A 17,051-nucleotide genomic window follows, 5' to 3' on the forward strand; every position below is an offset into this window, starting at 1 on the left:
CCTGCGGAAGTCTGCCATTAACCCCTCAGATGCCATGATAAATACAGATCACGGCATCTGCAGCAGCACGGCTACATTTTATGCTTATTTGATCGCCCACGGCATGGCCACGGGGATCAGATGAGCTAACATGGCAGACGGAGGTCTCCTCACCTGCCTCCGCTGCCTTCCCGGCTTCTTCTGCTCTGGTCTGCGATCAAGCAGACCAGAGCAGACGATAGCCGATAACACGGATCAGTACTATGCCCTATGCATAGCACTGAACTGTATTAGCAATCAACTGATTGGGACTATTTAAGTGTTAAAAAAAAAAAAAAAAAAAGGAAAAATAAGTTTTAAAAAAGTTATAAAAAAAAATATGAAAAATCCCCTCCACCAATAAAAAATGTAATATGTCCCTTTCTCACATTTTACCCACAAAAAGTGTAAAAAAGAAAAAAAATTTACATAAAAACATATTTGGTATCGCCGTGTGCATAAATGTCTGAACTATTAAAATATAATCTTAATGATCCTGTACGGTGAATGAGGTGAATGTAAAAAAAAAAAAGGGGGGGGGGGGAAGGATAAAATTGCTGCTTTTTTGTCACATTTTATTTTAAAAAAATTATAAAAAAATTAATATAAGTTCTATATACACAAATGAGATACGGTATCAATAAAAAGTACAGATCATCACGCAAAAAAATTCGCTCTTATTCCGCCGCTTATACGGAAAAATGAAAAAGTTATAGGTCATCAAAATAGAGGAATTTTAAAAATATACTAATTTGGTTAAAAAGTTTGCAATTTTTTTTAAAGCGCAACAATAATAGAAAAGAATGTAATCACGGGTATAATTTTAGTCGTATTGACCCACAGAATAAATAACACATGTCATTTTTACAGTAAGTTGTTCGGCGTGAAAACGAAACCTTTCAAAATTAGCAAAATTGCGGTTTTCTTTTTAATTTCCCCACACAAATAGTATTTTTTTCCTTGCGCCATACATTTTATGGTAAAATGAGTGATGTCATTACAAAGGACAACTGGTCACGCAAAAAACAAGCCCTCATACTAGTCTGGAAGAAAACATAAAAGAGTTACGATTTTTAGAATGCGAGGAGGAAAAAAAAACAAAAATGCAAAAAATAAAATTGGCCTGATCCTTAAGGTCAAAATGGGCTTGGTCCTTAAGGGGTTAAGGTAAAAATTACATGCATTACATTTGCCGCAGATACCGTGATTTGTATTGATCATGGCATCTGAGGGGTTAATGACAGACATCAGCGCGATCGCTGATAGCAGCCGGGTTCTGCCGTGCATGACGTGAGCACTGCTCCGGTGCTCGGGTCATGTACAGGATGTAAATGTATGTCCTGTTGTGTGAAATACCAGCGCATCAGGACGCACATTTGTCCCTTGTTGCTAAGGGGTTAAAATGATACCCATGTTTAGATAATTTGAAAAAATAAAAAAAAAAGTATCTTTAAAATTGCCCTATTTTGACCACTTATAACTTTCTAATCTTTCTGTATATGAGGCTGTATGAGGACTTATTTTCTGCACTGTGATCTATAGTTTTTATTGGTACCACTTCTATATGTGACTTTTTTTTCCCCCATTTTTTATTATTTATTTTGGAATGTGATTTTTTTTTTTTTTTTTTTTACATTTACACTGTTCAGCGTACGGAATCATGAATATTATATTTTGATAGTTCGGACATTCACGCACGTGCTAATACCAAATATGTTTATTAATTATGCAGAAAAATGAGAAAAAAAGGGCACTTATTTTTTACACTTTTTATGTCCCCATAGGAGACTATTTATAGCAGTCATTAGATTGCTAATACTGTTCAGTGCTATACATAGACACAGCACTGATCAGTATTATCGGCTATCTTCTTCTCTGGTCTGCTCCATGTCAGACCAGAGAAGACCACCCCAAGATGACGGCCGGAGCAGATGAGGGAACCTCCGTCTGCACTCTTGGACACGGGCGATCCAATCATTCATTGCATTGCATCCATTTCTGCACATGCCGTGATCAGTATTGATCTCGGCATCTAAGGGGTTAATTGCAGACATCAGCGCGATCGCTGATAGTAGCTGGGACCTGCCATGCATGATGCAAGCACCACTCCGGTGCTCGCATCATGTATATGATGTAAATGTACGTCCTGGTGCGTTAAGTACCAGGGCACCAAGACATATTTACATCCTATGCCGTAAAAGGAGTTAAGACGTTTGATTGTTTCCAGTCGGCTTTTGAGCTGACACATTCCTATTTCAGATACTTGTTACTCATTCTCAGTCAAGGGGGTCATTTCCTGTCACTACTTCATTCCTATCATTACAATTAAGAGGAAGTGGGAAGCGGGCCTGGAAATGTCAGAGGAAGAGTTGGATACAATGTTGTCACTCAGCCCTGCTTTCCTTAGTGGAAGCTAATAGGTTACCTACTGTATAGAGTACAGGGTGGGCCATTTATATGGATACACCTTAATAAAATGGGAATGGCTGGTGATATTAACTTCCTTTTTGTGGCACATTAGTATATTTGAGGAGGGAAACTTTTCAAGATGGGTGGTGCCCATGGCGGCCATTTTGAAGTCAGACATTTTGAATCCAACTTTTTTTTTTCAATAGGAAGAGGGTCATATGACACTTCAAACTTATTGGGAATTTCACAAGAAAAACAATGATGTGTTTGGTTTTAACGTAACTTTATTCTTTTATGAGTTATTTACAAGTTTCTGACCACTTATAAAATGTGTTCAATGTGCTGCCCATTGTGTTGGATTGTCAATGCAACCCTCTTCTCCCACTCTTCTCACACTGATAGCAACACCGCAGGAGAAATGAAAGCACAGGCTTCCAGTATACGTAGTTTCAGGTGCTGCACATCTCGTATCTCCTCAGCATAGACAATTGCCTTCAGATGACCCCAAAGATAAAAGTCTGAGGGGGTCAGATCGGGAGACCTTGGGGGCCATTCAACTGGCCCACGACGACCAATCCACTTTCCAGGAAACTGTTCATCTAGGAATGCTCGGACCTGACACCCATAATGTGGTGGTGCACCATCTTGCTGGAAAAACTCAGGGAACGTGCCAGCTTCAGTGCATAAAGAGGGAAACACATTATCATGTAGCAATTTCACATATCCAGTGGCCTTGAGGTTTCCATTGATGAAGAATGGCCCCACTATCTTTGTACCCCATATACCACACCATGCCATACATTTGTGTTCCAACAGTCTTGGAGGGATCTATCCAATGTGGGTTAGTTTCAGACCAATAGTGGGGGTTTTGTTTGTTAACTTCACCATTCACATAAAAGTTTGCCTCATCACTGAACAAAATCTTCTGCGTAAACTAAGGGTTCCTGTTCCAAATTTTGTTTTGCCCATTCTGCAGCACCTGAAACTACGGATACTGGAAGCCTGTACCAGCATTTCTCCTGAGGTGTTGCTATCAGTGTGTGAAGAGTGGGAGAAGAGGGTTGCATTGACAATCCAACACAATGGGCAGCACATTGAACACATTTTATAAGTGGTCAGAAACTTGTAAATAACTCATGAAAGAATAAAGTTACGTTGAAACCAAGCACATCATTGTTTTTCTTGTGAAATTCCCAATAAGTTTGATGTGTAACATGAACCTCTTCCTATTGAAAAAACTAAAGTTGGATTAAAAATTACCGACTTCAAAATGGCCTCCATGGTCACCACCCATCTTGAAAAGTTTCCCCCTCACATATACTAATGTGCCCCAAACAGGAAGTTAATATCACCAACCATTCCCATTTTATTAAGATGTATCCATATAAATGGCCTACCCTGTATATAGAACTCCGGAGTGCTTCAATAGTTTGCCCAAGATGTTAACAGCTGAATGTAAACTTGTTCCTTAAGATATGGGACTGCCTTATCCTAATCCTTTTCTGGGGAGAAAACCTGGAGGTGATTAGCTGGGATAGTACCTTTGTTAGAACCCAAATACTGTATCTTGGGACTTACAGGGTGTAAGAAAGAGCCCCCTGGAATTTTATGTTTTCTATGAAAAAATGTAAATTTGATAAACTTCTTAATAAAAAAAAATGGTCAGATTTAAAAATAACTGTACCTGTAATGTTCATCTTCATCACTCCCAAACCTGTTATTCTGCAGCTGTTCAGTCAAGTTTGTCAAAATAACATCTCTGAGTTGGGAAAGACCACAATTCCGGTCACCTGAAGAATTAAATGATATTAAATGGTGTTAATGTGCCATACACTAAATTACTAAATAGGTCTTTCCTTTTATTATTTAAGTTTTTTTTTAGTTTTCAAAACTATTGAGCTTGATTTGAAAAATGATACAATCAATAGTTCATATTTATTAAAAGGATCAGCTACTTCTTCAGTAAATAACCAAACAAATACTGTATTACTGATAATATGTCACTTTTATACTGTGCTGTAATACAGAAGGAAGCTCCGCTCCACAAATCCTCCCTCCCCTGGTGCGGCTGAAAGGCTCCCCTGTCCATAATATGGAACCCTAAGTAAGAGTATGCAACCATAAACATTTTCAGCCTCCTCTATAAGAATGCACTGTGTGCAAGAAACTAGTGCAGGCACAGCATAGGAGGCCGAGTGCCATTGTATGGTCACATGTTGCTTCTCCATAGGGCACCATGTTATGGACAGGAGAGCTGTAGAACTGTTTTCTGTATAACACATTAGGATAGATCTTTACAGTTGGATCTGTTGGGGTTCATCTTAACAGTAGACTAATAGGGCCAGGTCATTAAATAAATTACATGAAAGGGGTTTCCTATTGCTGCTGCACACATTTTTTCTTATTTCTCACAAAGACGATGTAAAGGAAATAAATGCAAAAAAATGAATAAAAATTGGCTGTCCTAAAGGCCAAAATTGGCTAAACCGGAGGCACACATTACATTTGCAGTGATGAAATTAGGAACTGCCAGTGAAAAACACACTTCAGCAGCACTACATGTGAGGGAGGAATTGAAAAATCAGACTGTTCCAGCCTATTACAATTCAGAAATCATCTAACAGCCTTTAGTTTTAAGGAAAAAACATGGAATTCTACCAAAGTAGGGCAAGATTCCAAGTTAGGTGGACATTATCTTCATGTCTGGCTGAAGGAATCTATTATCCTGCATTAAATATTACAATCTAAATAAATGCTTTATGATTGATTGTGCTATATAAAAGTATTCTTACCTTCTGTTAAGATCAGCTTGAGTAAGTTATTGATCTCCATCTCTCCTGGGTTTAAAATGTTTAAGCCAAAGCTGCAGTAGAAAAAAAAGTCAAGGTCAAGGCAATCTAACATCAAAGGACATCCATTAATGTAGACACACACTGCAGTCATATAATTTACCACTACAGATGTCTCAAATCTCCATGTTCAGCACAGGAGGAAAACAGGACTGTAAATCTATCATCATTCATCTATTATACTGTAGATGTATAGGTAGTCTGTGAAAGCTAAATAGGCACCAGACAATAAAAGGATTGTTTTGATCAGTCAAGAGTCCTACAGCGTCCTGCTCTATGGGGGAGATTTAGCATTATGTGTCTGTGTGCAGTCATTTCACTGTCTTTATTTTTATTGCTGTGTTTTTGGCTTATGTGCGCCAAATTTATCAAAACGGTGCAAAACGTAATACATTTTTCACAATTACAAAATCTGAATGGAGTAGAGAGTAGCGATCTTGGCACCACTTGCTATGACATTGTGTATCTGTAGTAGGTGGCTTGTTCAGGGGTCTCAAGACTGGGTGGTGCTGCTGTTCTGGGGGCAACGGCGGTCGTTTCACGTTGGTTAGCGTTTTTTTCAGGCCTGAAGAAACGCTAACAGGCGTGAAACGGCCGGCGTCGCCCAGTTAAATGGTCCCTGCTAATCTGCTCTGCACAGAGGACAAGGGGAACGCTGTACCGAACAGCATAAAATGAAGCTACTGTCTCTTGAATAAAGCAAAGATACCGGAAAAGTTGGGTGAGTGCGCTAGTCTTGCTATCTACTACTGTTGTTACAAATCAAAAATCACCTCAGAACTTGCTGGGGAAGGGTCACTTTTCTAAGGCAAGGCGGAGGTAGTATAAACTTATTTAATTTTTTTTTTGTTTGTTTGCGTTTGGCAATATTTTTGCGCCTTTTTAAAAAGACGCAGTTAATAAATCTCGTCCACTGGATAGTCAGGAATGAAGCACTGCATTTCACAGTTACTTTTGCCACAGTTGTCTATTTTGAAATTGCTCAAAATTTCAGCCAATAAAATGTCAGGAAGGCAATCACAAATTTTTTTTTAATACCATTTTGGTTACCACAGGTAGGGACCCATAGCCAATAGATGCTGCTCTTACCTAGAGCAGTATATTGAGTCAACACATCTGCCTGAAATTGGGTAAACTTTTTTTGGTATAGTACTTTATGGCAATCTATATTATTTCATTATTTCATATATTATTGGAAACAAATTACAAAAATTTTTAACCTAAACTTTTGCGTTTTATATAAATATTGAGTTAGCTTTTTTTTTGTTAGGGAAAAAAGAGGAACGGTCTGAAAGAGTAAACAAAGCGATTCAGACAAGATTTGAAAAAATACCCACAAAACCATTGAGTAGATGAAAAAAAAGAACTGGAAAGTAAAGAATGGTGGTATATGCTGGAACATCTAGCCCAGATGACCTACCTAATAGCCAGACAGACCTCCTTCTGAATTTCAGGGCAGATTTGGTCCTTTGGTGCCATAAGGAGCTGCCATAGCAACAAGCCAGACCTTCGGATAGTATCTCTGTTCCTCTCAGTTTGAGGGTTTAGGAAAAATTTAAACACCACCTGCAAACACAGCATTGTACCAGTTTCAGAACCAGGCGACACAGTAATTCCATTATCAATTTTTATCAAATTTGTCAATAAACTCCACCTTCAATTTTTTATGAATATGTACTTTAGGGGAAAAAACTAAATGAAACACAAATATTCTGTCAAATGTATAAAATGATGTTTCTTTATGAAAAAAAGATAACTAGTACCTGAAACACCACAAGGATGCAGCGGATGATACATTTATCTCCATTAACCATGGCTTTCTCCATGATATCACATATGCTGCTCAGATGATGAGATTCAATCGGATGTTGTTTCCCTAGAAAGGTTGTGATAGGTAAACTGTTGCTGTTGCCCAAAAGGTTGAGCTGATGAATGCACATGGCGCCCACATGATGAAGTAACTGGTTTATAACCTCATTGGTGGTTACAGCTTCTCCTGCAGAAAATATTATACAGCATTAAAACAGTGAACACATATATAAGACAATATTGTAGGTGGCTTAATGGGAATATTAGACTGGATTCTATGAAACAGCCTTTAAATACAGAAAGTTAATGAAGGTTAAGAAAGAATATAAACAGGTTAGGGAAAATTTTATGAAAACAAGTGACATGCTAAGCCCGTCCACGAACCCTCCCCCCACCATCATTTGAACCAGTTGGTATAATAGTGCATACAATTCATATTTGTGACTTTTGACTAGAAAACGCTGGATATGCTCACTAGTTGACTACGATCGGATCTGTGCAGACCATAGGAGTTATTAGTGTCAATGTCTGCCCATGCACAGATACAATTAAAGCCGGTTTATGCTTCAGAGATCATATTTGTGGCTGAAGGCAATAATCGTGATGTGAACGCAACCAGCCTAAGCCTTATTGGGCCTCTCTGACCATGGTTCAAAGTAAGTTTTGTCAGGAGCTGAATATTGCCAATACCTTATATCCCTATTGAAAAAAAAAATGGTTGTTAGACAGTATATACCTAGAAACTCATTAATATGGAATGGATTGGTACAGTGCTCACAACACAAAAGGAAAAGCAGCTGGTCAGCAATCAAGTGTGCCATCCTCCATGTCACTTAAAGGGACAATTTTTATTTTCGCATTTTCGGTTCCCACCCCACCTTCTTGGTGAGTCATGATCTGTAGTTTTCATTGGTATAATCGTTGGTCCAGTGACCTCCAGCTACTATGGAAACAGATAGGCACCAGGTAAACATGTTAAAGGAAGTGTGGGGTGGGCAGCAACTGGAATATCAAATGCCACAAATCGCTACTGATAACCGCAGAAATTCTGCATCCCTTGCCTATGCAAACAGCACATTTCTCAACGGTCCTACCACAGAATATTTCATATTCAATACTTGCAGATGACTCTAAACTGAGGATATTACACTGCTCAAAAAAATAAAGGGAACACTAAGATAACACATCCTAAATCTGAATGAATGAATGAATGAACTAATCATATGAACTACTTTTGTCTTTACATAGTTGAATGTGCTGACAACAAAATCACACAAAAATTATTAATGGAAATCAAATGTATCAACCCATGGAGGTCTGGATATGGAGTCACACTCAAAATCTAAGTGGAAAACCACACTACAGGCGGATCCAACCTTAATGTAATGTCCTTAAAACAAGTCAAATGAGGCTAAGTAGTGTGTGTGGCCTCCATGTGCCCATAGGATCTCCCTACAATGCCTGGGCATGCTCCTGATGAGGTGGCGGATGGCACCAACTCCTGGACAGTCCGTGGTGTATGGTGAATTGAGAGAGACATGATGTTCCAGATGGGCTCAATCAAATTCAGGTCTGGGGAATGAGCGGGCCAGTCCATAGCATCAATGCTTTCCTCTTGCAGGAACTGCTGACACACTCCAGCCACATGAGGTCTAGCATAGTCTTGCATTAGGAGGAACCGAGGGCAAACCGCACCAGCATATGGTCTCACAAGGGGTCTGAGGATCTCCTCTCGGTACCTAATGGCAGTCAGGCTACCTCTGGCAAGCACATGGAGGGCTGTGCGGGCCCCTAAAGAAATGGCACCCCACACCATAACTGAGCCACCGCCAAACCGGCCATGCTGGAGGATGTTGCAGGCAGAAGAACGTTCTTCACGGCATCTCCAGACCTACTTTCATCTGTGAAGAGCACAGGGCGCCAGTGGCGAATTTGCCAATCTTGGTGTTCTCTGGCAAATACTAAACGTCCTGCACGGTGTTGGGCTCCACTCTCATGGAGTCCGTTTCTGACCATTTGAGTGGACACATGCACATTTGTGGCCTTCTGGAGGTCATTTTGCAGGGCTCTGGCAATGCTCCTCCTGCTCTTCCTTGCACAAAGGCAGAGGTAGCGGTCCTGCTGCTGGGTTGTTGCCCTCCTACGGCCTCCTCCACATCTGCTGATGTACTGGCCTGTCTCCTGGTAGCGCCTCCATGCTCTGGACACTACGCTGACAGACACAGCAAACCTTCTTGCCACAGCTCGCGTTGATGTGCCATCATGGATGAGCTGCACTACCTGAGCAACTTGTGTGGGTTATAGACTCAGTCTCATGCTACCACTAGAGTGTAAGCACCGCCAGCATTCAAAAGTGACCGAAACATCAGCAAGGAAGCATAGGAACTGAGAAGTGGTCTGTGGTCTCCACCTGCAGAATCACTCTTTTATTGGGGGTGTCTTGCTAATTGCCTATAAATTCCACCTGTTGTCTGTTCCATTTGCACAACAGCATGTGAAATTGATTGTCAATCAGTGTTGCTTCCTGAGTGGACAGTGTGATTTCACAGAAGTGTGATTGACTTGGAGTTACATTGTGTTGTTTAAGTGTTCCCTTTATGTTTTTGAGGAGTGTATAATATTATAGAGGGATCTGGGGAAGCTGAAGGCTTGGGTACAGATATGGAAATTAAAATTTAATGTGCATAAATGTAAGTTTATGCACTTGGGTAAAAAAAAATCAACAATTATCTGCTAAATAATATGAAATTAGGTAAAACTATTACCCAAAATGATGATATTGGTGTTCCTTAAGCTCAACTTGTTACCATTGCCAGGCAACAACTGCCAAGGCTAAGATAATAGTTTTGCCTCTAAAAATTGTCATACCACATATGGAGTATTGTGGCAACGGTGGAGAGGGTGCAACGGTGAACGACAAAGATAATTAACTTGTTAAGTACCGAGGGCGTACAGGTAAGCCCTTGCGTACTGGTAGTTAAGGCTCAAGGGCGTACCTGTATGCCCTGAATCCTCAAGTGGCTTTGAAGCGAGTGCCGGAGCTTCGCTCGCTTCAGAACAGCGAGTGTCGGCTACTATCAGTAGCCGAACACTTACTGCTAATGACAGGCAGCGGCGAACCCGCTGCTCATTAACCCTTTAGACCCAGTGATCAATGCCTATCAAGGCGTCTAAAGTGAAAGATCATCAGTAACACAGAGGAGTTCACGGAACCCCAGTGATATTATTGGAGGAGTTCCGTGAGCTAAAAATGGCAGGAGGAGGATCCCCTTACCTGCCTCCTGCTGCCGATCTAACTGATGTAGCCTGGCTTAGGCTGCATTCACACCATGTTTTTTCAATACAGTTCCCGAATCAGGTTTTTGATGAAAAACTGATTCCTCAAAACCAGACTAATCTGTATCAAAGCTAGTGTAAACATTTTAACCTGTCTACGGGAAAAAAACGATTGCATCCGTTTTTTTAAGAAAAAAACGTATACGTTTTTAACTTTTCACTCCATTATGAATAAAGTTCCACTTGTTTGAAGTGCAAAGTCAAAAACCGTATGGTGCATACCGGATGGAACCGTACACACATACGGTTCTTTACGGTTCCCATGTAAAAAAAAAAAACGTGGTAGGCCCGTTTTTTGGCTATGGGAAAAAACTGACAAAACCGTACAGGATGCAAAAAGGAGATTTTTTTTTGTACTCTCCGTAAAATCTCTTTCTCATAGCCTTCATTGGGTATGGGTATATGCTCTTGCCACTAGGAGGTGCTGACACTAGGAAAAAAAAAGTCGGCTCCTCTCTGGCAGGATATACCCACCCACTGGAAGCGAGATAACCAGTTTTGTCACAAAGCCGTAGGAGAAGCCAACCAAGAACATGTCCGAAGGACCCTAGAAAAGAATCTCTGATAAAAAAAACAAAAAAACAACCAGATAGGATCATCCAGACGAAGAGTGAAGAGATGGGTGGGTGCGGTGTCCCCCAATGAAGGCTATGAGAAATAGATTTTAAGGTGAGTACAAAAAATCTCCTTTTCTCGGTCGCTCTTCATTGGGGGACACCTTACTGATGGGACGTATCAAAGCAGTCCTCTAGGGTGGGAAACACAACCACTAGAGGAAAGGAATCAGTCCTGAGACCGAACTCACGTGTCCATAAGGCCTGCGGATGAGCCCCCAGGCAAGAGACAAACTAGACCCAGCAATTGGGCTCCCGGAAGATCCCCTGTCCACGGGCCATTTAGCGAGACAAGAAAGATCTGGTGCATGAGAACAAAGACCTGAACAGCTGCAGACCCAAAATCCCCTGTCCCAGGGGCCCACCATGAGTACCTGGAAGGCGACATCAGCCGGGCTGGTGTAATCTGGATGACCTAAATGCCCTCTAACTCAGGAGGACATAAACCCCGAAGGAAACGGATCACCCTTAAAAGGGGGCATCCCGGGTACTGGAGAGACAGACATGGAAACTAGAGATGTCTGATGCACCCGGAAGACAAACAAAGACAAATAAATCAAACGGCCAAGGAACAAGCGGAGCAGATATGGGAATTGGAGGATCCCAAGTCACCTTGAAGACGTCTATGAAAACTCTCCAGAAGACAAATTTTCCTGTGGAAACTTGAAGTAAAGAAGTGCAGTACAGAACGATAGCACCACCAAAAGGGATCGAGTAGGCCCGAGACCTCAACCATCACCAAGGCCCAAGGAATGGAAGAGCATCCTAGGACCGGACTAATCGGTCTTGGATCCCAGTTGTCTGAGTAGACCAGAGCACTCCGAAGAAACGTCCCCCCAGAACGGGAACAAAGGAGGACCAAGCCGGGACTCTCAGGTACTGGGCACAGGAAGGCAACTCCAGAAGACTATGGTGACAGTGCAGTACAACTGACAGACAAAAGGGAAGAAAGAGCACACATTTCCTGGGAGATTGCGCGAAGGGAGCAATGGCAGGACCCGAACAACAGACAGTGGCTAGACCAGCTGTTGCCAGCCATACAAGATAACATAAACTCCTCCACCAGAGGAGGAGTCAAGGCCACCTGAGCAGCCGTAGATAACCAAAAAACAAAAAGAGAGCCAGGCTGCAAGGTGGACAGGAAGCACACAAGCCTAGACCGTAAAAAGCCCTGTGGATCGCTCCCAGCAAAACACAAGGGCCCAGCCAGATATCCTACTTACATAGTGGAACAGAGAGATGGCATCATCTTGGCGGTAGAAAAAGCTCAACAAAAATAGTCCCCCTAGACGAGGGAAAACAAGGGTGGCCAAAATGAAACTCAGGTACTGACCATGTCAAGCACCCTGATCCCCATACCCCCCTGGAAAGGGGAGTGACAAGTGCGCCCGGCACAGTAGGAGCAGGGAAATGCTGCCCCACAGCCACAGACCAGAACTGGGAGGACGGAGCCCCCAGACCCCAGCGACAACCAATCGCTGTATGGTGGAGCCACCTCGTGTCCCCAGGGGGATAGGAATCCTGCACACTGGAGCTGGGCAAAAATAAAAGACGTATAGAGAGGCAGTCCGGACGATGATTAAGGCAACAGAGTAGGTTCCTAAGCCACTCTGGACAGAAACCCCAGAGTTACCTGGAGGTATAGGGAGGGGCAGAACTGACTGCGTCCCTCAGCAGGAACCATGCCAGAACGAAGTGTTCCACAAAACTGCGGAAACAAAATCCCAGGAAGCCCCGAGGCATGCCCCACTGAACAGAAGGAAAGGTGGGCTCTACATCGACAGAGCAGCCTTATCATATGGAGAGACACAGTCCTGAGATAAAACACTGAAGGCGGCGGAAATCATGCATACAACAGCCTGGTTAAACAAAAATATCTCCAGGTGCTGGCGAAAAGGAAACAGCCAGAATAACTGTGCCCATTTGTCATAGGCGGGAGGGCGGGAAGGCCTAGGAGACATGGATAGAAACCCCACCCTTGGAGATAGGGAAAGGCAGAGGAGATGTGAAATGCATCCCTGACATCCTGATAGGGTCCGCAGGACATGCTTGGTCAGTTCTACGTATACCGCGCACGGCAGTGGGGCACCAGAACTCCAGCTGCAGATACATAAGCCGATGACAGGCGGTGTAGGAAATCATGCAGACCACTGTCTGGCGTACTGGTACGGGTCCATAGTAGACAAGTCATTCCGACGGGCACCACACACAGTAGTGAGGTACTGGAACTCTAGCCGCATTTACATCAGCCGCGTGATGTGTGACAGGCGGTGTAGGAAACCATGCAGACCACTGTCTGGCTTACCGGTATGGGACCATAGTAGTCAACAGGTAACTCCATCAGACATCTAGCACAGTAGAGAGTTACCGGAACTCCAGCCGAAAAAACATCAGCCGATTGATGTGTGACAGGTGGCAGAGGAACCATGCAGACCACTGTCTGACTAATTGGTATGGGGAGGGGGGTTTGTATACTCGCCTCAACCGCCACATACTCACCCTCGAAGCCTTCGACCAGCTAGGGCCACCTGCCTTAGGCCAGTCTGGCAAACAGGGGCAAATGTGGGACCCGGACCCAGGGTACACCGCCAGGCGCTGGCTGTTGGCGAGGAGGGGTTAACTGCCCATCCAACAATGCACTGTGCCCCTAGCTCGCAGGTGGGAGAGAAAAAGTTAACTTAAGACTGAAACTAGGAGAAAAAAAAACTGAAAAAAAGCCTCCTGCTGACACTAGCTAAAACTGGTTACCTCACTTCCAGTGGGCGGGTATATCTTGCCAGGGAGGAGACGACTTTTTTTTTTTCCTAGTGGCAAGAGCATATACCCATCAGTAAGGTGTCCCCCAATGAAGAGCGACCGAGAAACGGACACAACCTGATGCATCTTTTGGCATACAATTTTCAATGGAGAGTCAATGCATACCGTTTTCAATACGGTTCCATACGGTTTTCACATTGAAAACATATACGGGAACTGTATTGCAAAAATGTGGTGTGAATGCACCCTTATCCAGGCTAGATGAGTGGAAGGCTGATCAAACTGTCTGCTATGCCATAGGCATAGCATTATACAGTAAATGCAATCTAATAATTGCATATCAAAGTCCCCTTTTGGGGACTTTAAAAAAAGAAAAAAAAAGTTTATATAAAACCCTAACCACTAATAAAAAAGAAATTACCTTTATTTTCCCATTGTACAAAATAAAAAATTTACATATTTGGTATCGCCGTGTGCGTAAATGTTCAAACTATCAATATAAAATGTTTATGATCCCGCATGGTAAACTGAATAAATGTAAAAATATATATCAAAGACCTAAAATACTGATTTTTCATCACATCATATAATAGAAAAAAAAATCTAAAAAGCAATAAAAAAATTCCCATCAAAGCAAAAATGGTACCAATAAAAACTACAGATTCAAAAATTGAGCCCTCATACATCCCGTATACGGAAAAATGAAAAAGGTATTGGGTCACATGATGTTGTGATGTCGGACTCAAAGTTCAAGGGGGGCCTGGATGCTTTTCAGTAAAAATATGTTATTACAAGTTACAGATACTAGATTTAAGTGGATCCAGGGATTTATTCTGATCGCCACATTGGAGTTGGGAACGATTTTTTCCTGTTCTGGGGCAATTGGCATCAGCCTCTTGGGGTTTTTTTGGCCTTCCTCTGGATCAACAAAGTAAGGGTTTAAGGTTGAACCTGAAGGATTCTAGTTTTTTAACCTTATAAACTAAGTTTAAATTGGGGTAAAGAGGTTTTAACAAGAAAAAGTATGTTAACCCTTCTGTTTCTTCACCAATTCTTCTGTGTTATCCCCCCCCTAGATCTGTTTATGGTGATTGCCAGTAAGAACAGATAATGACTACTATGTCTAGCGATGTTTTACAGCATTCATGTGCAGAACTTAAAACAGGTTCGGAGAGAATGATTCAATTATTTCACCACAAAAAAAAAAAAAAACTATAGAAATACAACTTTAGTTATTTAGTAATATACATTACAAAATATACATAAATTCACCTTTGGGGTCAGCAATGATGTGAGTGACTCCAAGTCTCTGACACACAACATGGAAAGCTTGATTTCCCGGGTTACACCACTGGTCGATGTAGTCATTGGAACAGGTCCAGATCATGTTATTTATAGTATCATAACAAGCACCTACAATAACAGATAAAACAAGCTTACTTTATTAGCACAAAAAGTACCAACACATAAGATATTCCTCCCACCACACCAAGAGAGAAAGCCAAAGCTAGTTCTGCAAATTCGTGTAAAGGTAAAGCAGCATACTTTTTAGACAAAAAAATATATATCTGCTTCAAAACATGCGGAAAACATTTGTATTTCTGCACATTTCTGAAGTATATTTCACTCTACTGGCAAAGAATTCGAATTCTGGGCACAATGAGGCCAATCTGGGTCCTGGTTACATAATGCATTTTCTATGTGCATGTCTTTCCACTGAAAACAATTGATTGTGTATTACACAAGGTTTTTGTGCCCTTAACTGCCTTGTAAAGCCTTACCGGAGCCAACTTAGTGGCCAAGTGAAAACACTAATAAATGTAAGCAAATTGAATGTAGTGTAGTTAACCCAAATATGTGCTAACTCTTAAGGTATAGGTGTTCCCTGAAGAAGATGGAAAAAGTACATTTAACTCTTACCAAGTCCAGTTACTAGTGCCCCACGGCCCAGGGAGCTGCCAGCAGCATCTATGAGATCAGCGCGGTTTGTGAACTGTCCATCAGAAATGTTAAACACCAGGCTTGAAGCCAAAACTGAAATAAAGAATTAACATAACTAAATGACAACTTTTGAGAAATAGAATATTTGTTTTATATATTATAGAGAATAAACTCATTTTGTAACACAGTAGAACCAGAATGCTGCATCTATACGTGTTTGACACTAAAGTACTATAGAGAAGATTATTAGAAAAACCAAAAACACATGCTCCTTAGAATACATTTCTTTATCCTTTTATTCTGGGATGGACAGAAGTTCATTCCTGACATGGTTAAACTAATTTACTACAGAGGTTACAATCACATTTGCTAAATGTTCAAGCATCTACAACTCTTTCAGTAAAATTATATTTTGTGACACTGCTTCTGATTGTTACCCCCAACTATCCTTAGACTGTGCCATCTTTTTCTTGTGTTAAGTGACAAAAAATAAATACAGATTTAGTTACTAAAGACTTTCCTGATATGCTTTACCCTTAAAGAGGTATTCCAGTATTTACTGCTGGAGCCACTTAAAAATAGAAAAAAAAACCCTATCTACATCCCACCAGCTCCTGTGTCACTGCTTCTGCCTTCTGTTCAGCCAATCACTGGTCGAGACGGGACACCAATGACTGGTGCGGCCAATGATTGGCTGAGTGAGCGGGTCCTACTTCAAGTGCTTGTTTTGGAAGCAGGAAGAGGACAGAAGCATCACCGGATTGGAATGAGATTAATGTGATATTCAGGGGCAGAGGTAGGTTAGTATAGGTTTTTATATCTATTTGAAAAGAAAATGCTAGAATACTCATTGAAAACCTTTCAACATTTTGTCTTCAGATGTGTTTTAAATGTATCAATATCTTTATGTAGAAAAGATCTCCTTTTCTGAATTCTTTTACTAACACAAAACTGCCGACACAACACTCATTCCCAAGTTGATTCCCAAGTACATTATTTTACATTGGGACATTACCTGCAGATTTTATTGTTTAGACCATTAATACAAGCTTAGTGCAAGTAAAAGAGGTAATACTCTTTACCAAATATAAAGATTGGGCCTGCCCTTCATAAATTCCATATTGAAGACTAACAGCACAATGCCAAAAAATAAAAAAAATAAAAAATAAAATAAAAAAAGTTGACTAGGTCAGAAGTAAGAGATTGTAATAGAAGTAAGGCTTTTACTTTCAAATTCAAATGACGGGAGCTGATCGCTTTAGGTCAGAAGACATGTGGTCAGGCTGGGATACAGTGTGTGTAATATGGATGCAAAAAT

At 41.3% G+C, this 17,051-nt stretch overlaps 1 protein-coding gene across 5 annotated transcripts in view; it reads right to left on the bottom strand.

Moving 5' to 3' along the window:
- Positions 1 to 17,051, bottom strand: part of HECTD4 (HECT domain E3 ubiquitin protein ligase 4) — a 200,180-nt gene that overhangs the window by 128,269 nt on the left and 54,860 nt on the right. For all 5 annotated transcript variants that reach the window (XM_056536635.1, XM_056536627.1, XM_056536623.1 and 2 more), the window contains exons 10-15: positions 15,713 to 15,826; positions 15,065 to 15,205; positions 7,040 to 7,272; positions 6,697 to 6,842; positions 5,220 to 5,290; positions 4,112 to 4,217 (exon numbers count right to left, since the gene is read on the bottom strand). In XM_056536635.1, coding sequence (XP_056392610.1) covers positions 4,112 to 4,217; positions 5,220 to 5,290; positions 6,697 to 6,842; positions 7,040 to 7,272; positions 15,065 to 15,205; positions 15,713 to 15,826 — 811 coding nt within the window. The remainder of the gene's footprint in view (positions 1 to 4,111; positions 4,218 to 5,219; positions 5,291 to 6,696; positions 6,843 to 7,039; positions 7,273 to 15,064; positions 15,206 to 15,712; positions 15,827 to 17,051) is intronic.

This window comes from Hyla sarda, chromosome 1 (genome assembly GCF_029499605.1).
Source record: "Hyla sarda isolate aHylSar1 chromosome 1, aHylSar1.hap1, whole genome shotgun sequence".
Taxonomy (NCBI): Eukaryota; Metazoa; Chordata; class Amphibia; order Anura; family Hylidae; genus Hyla; species Hyla sarda.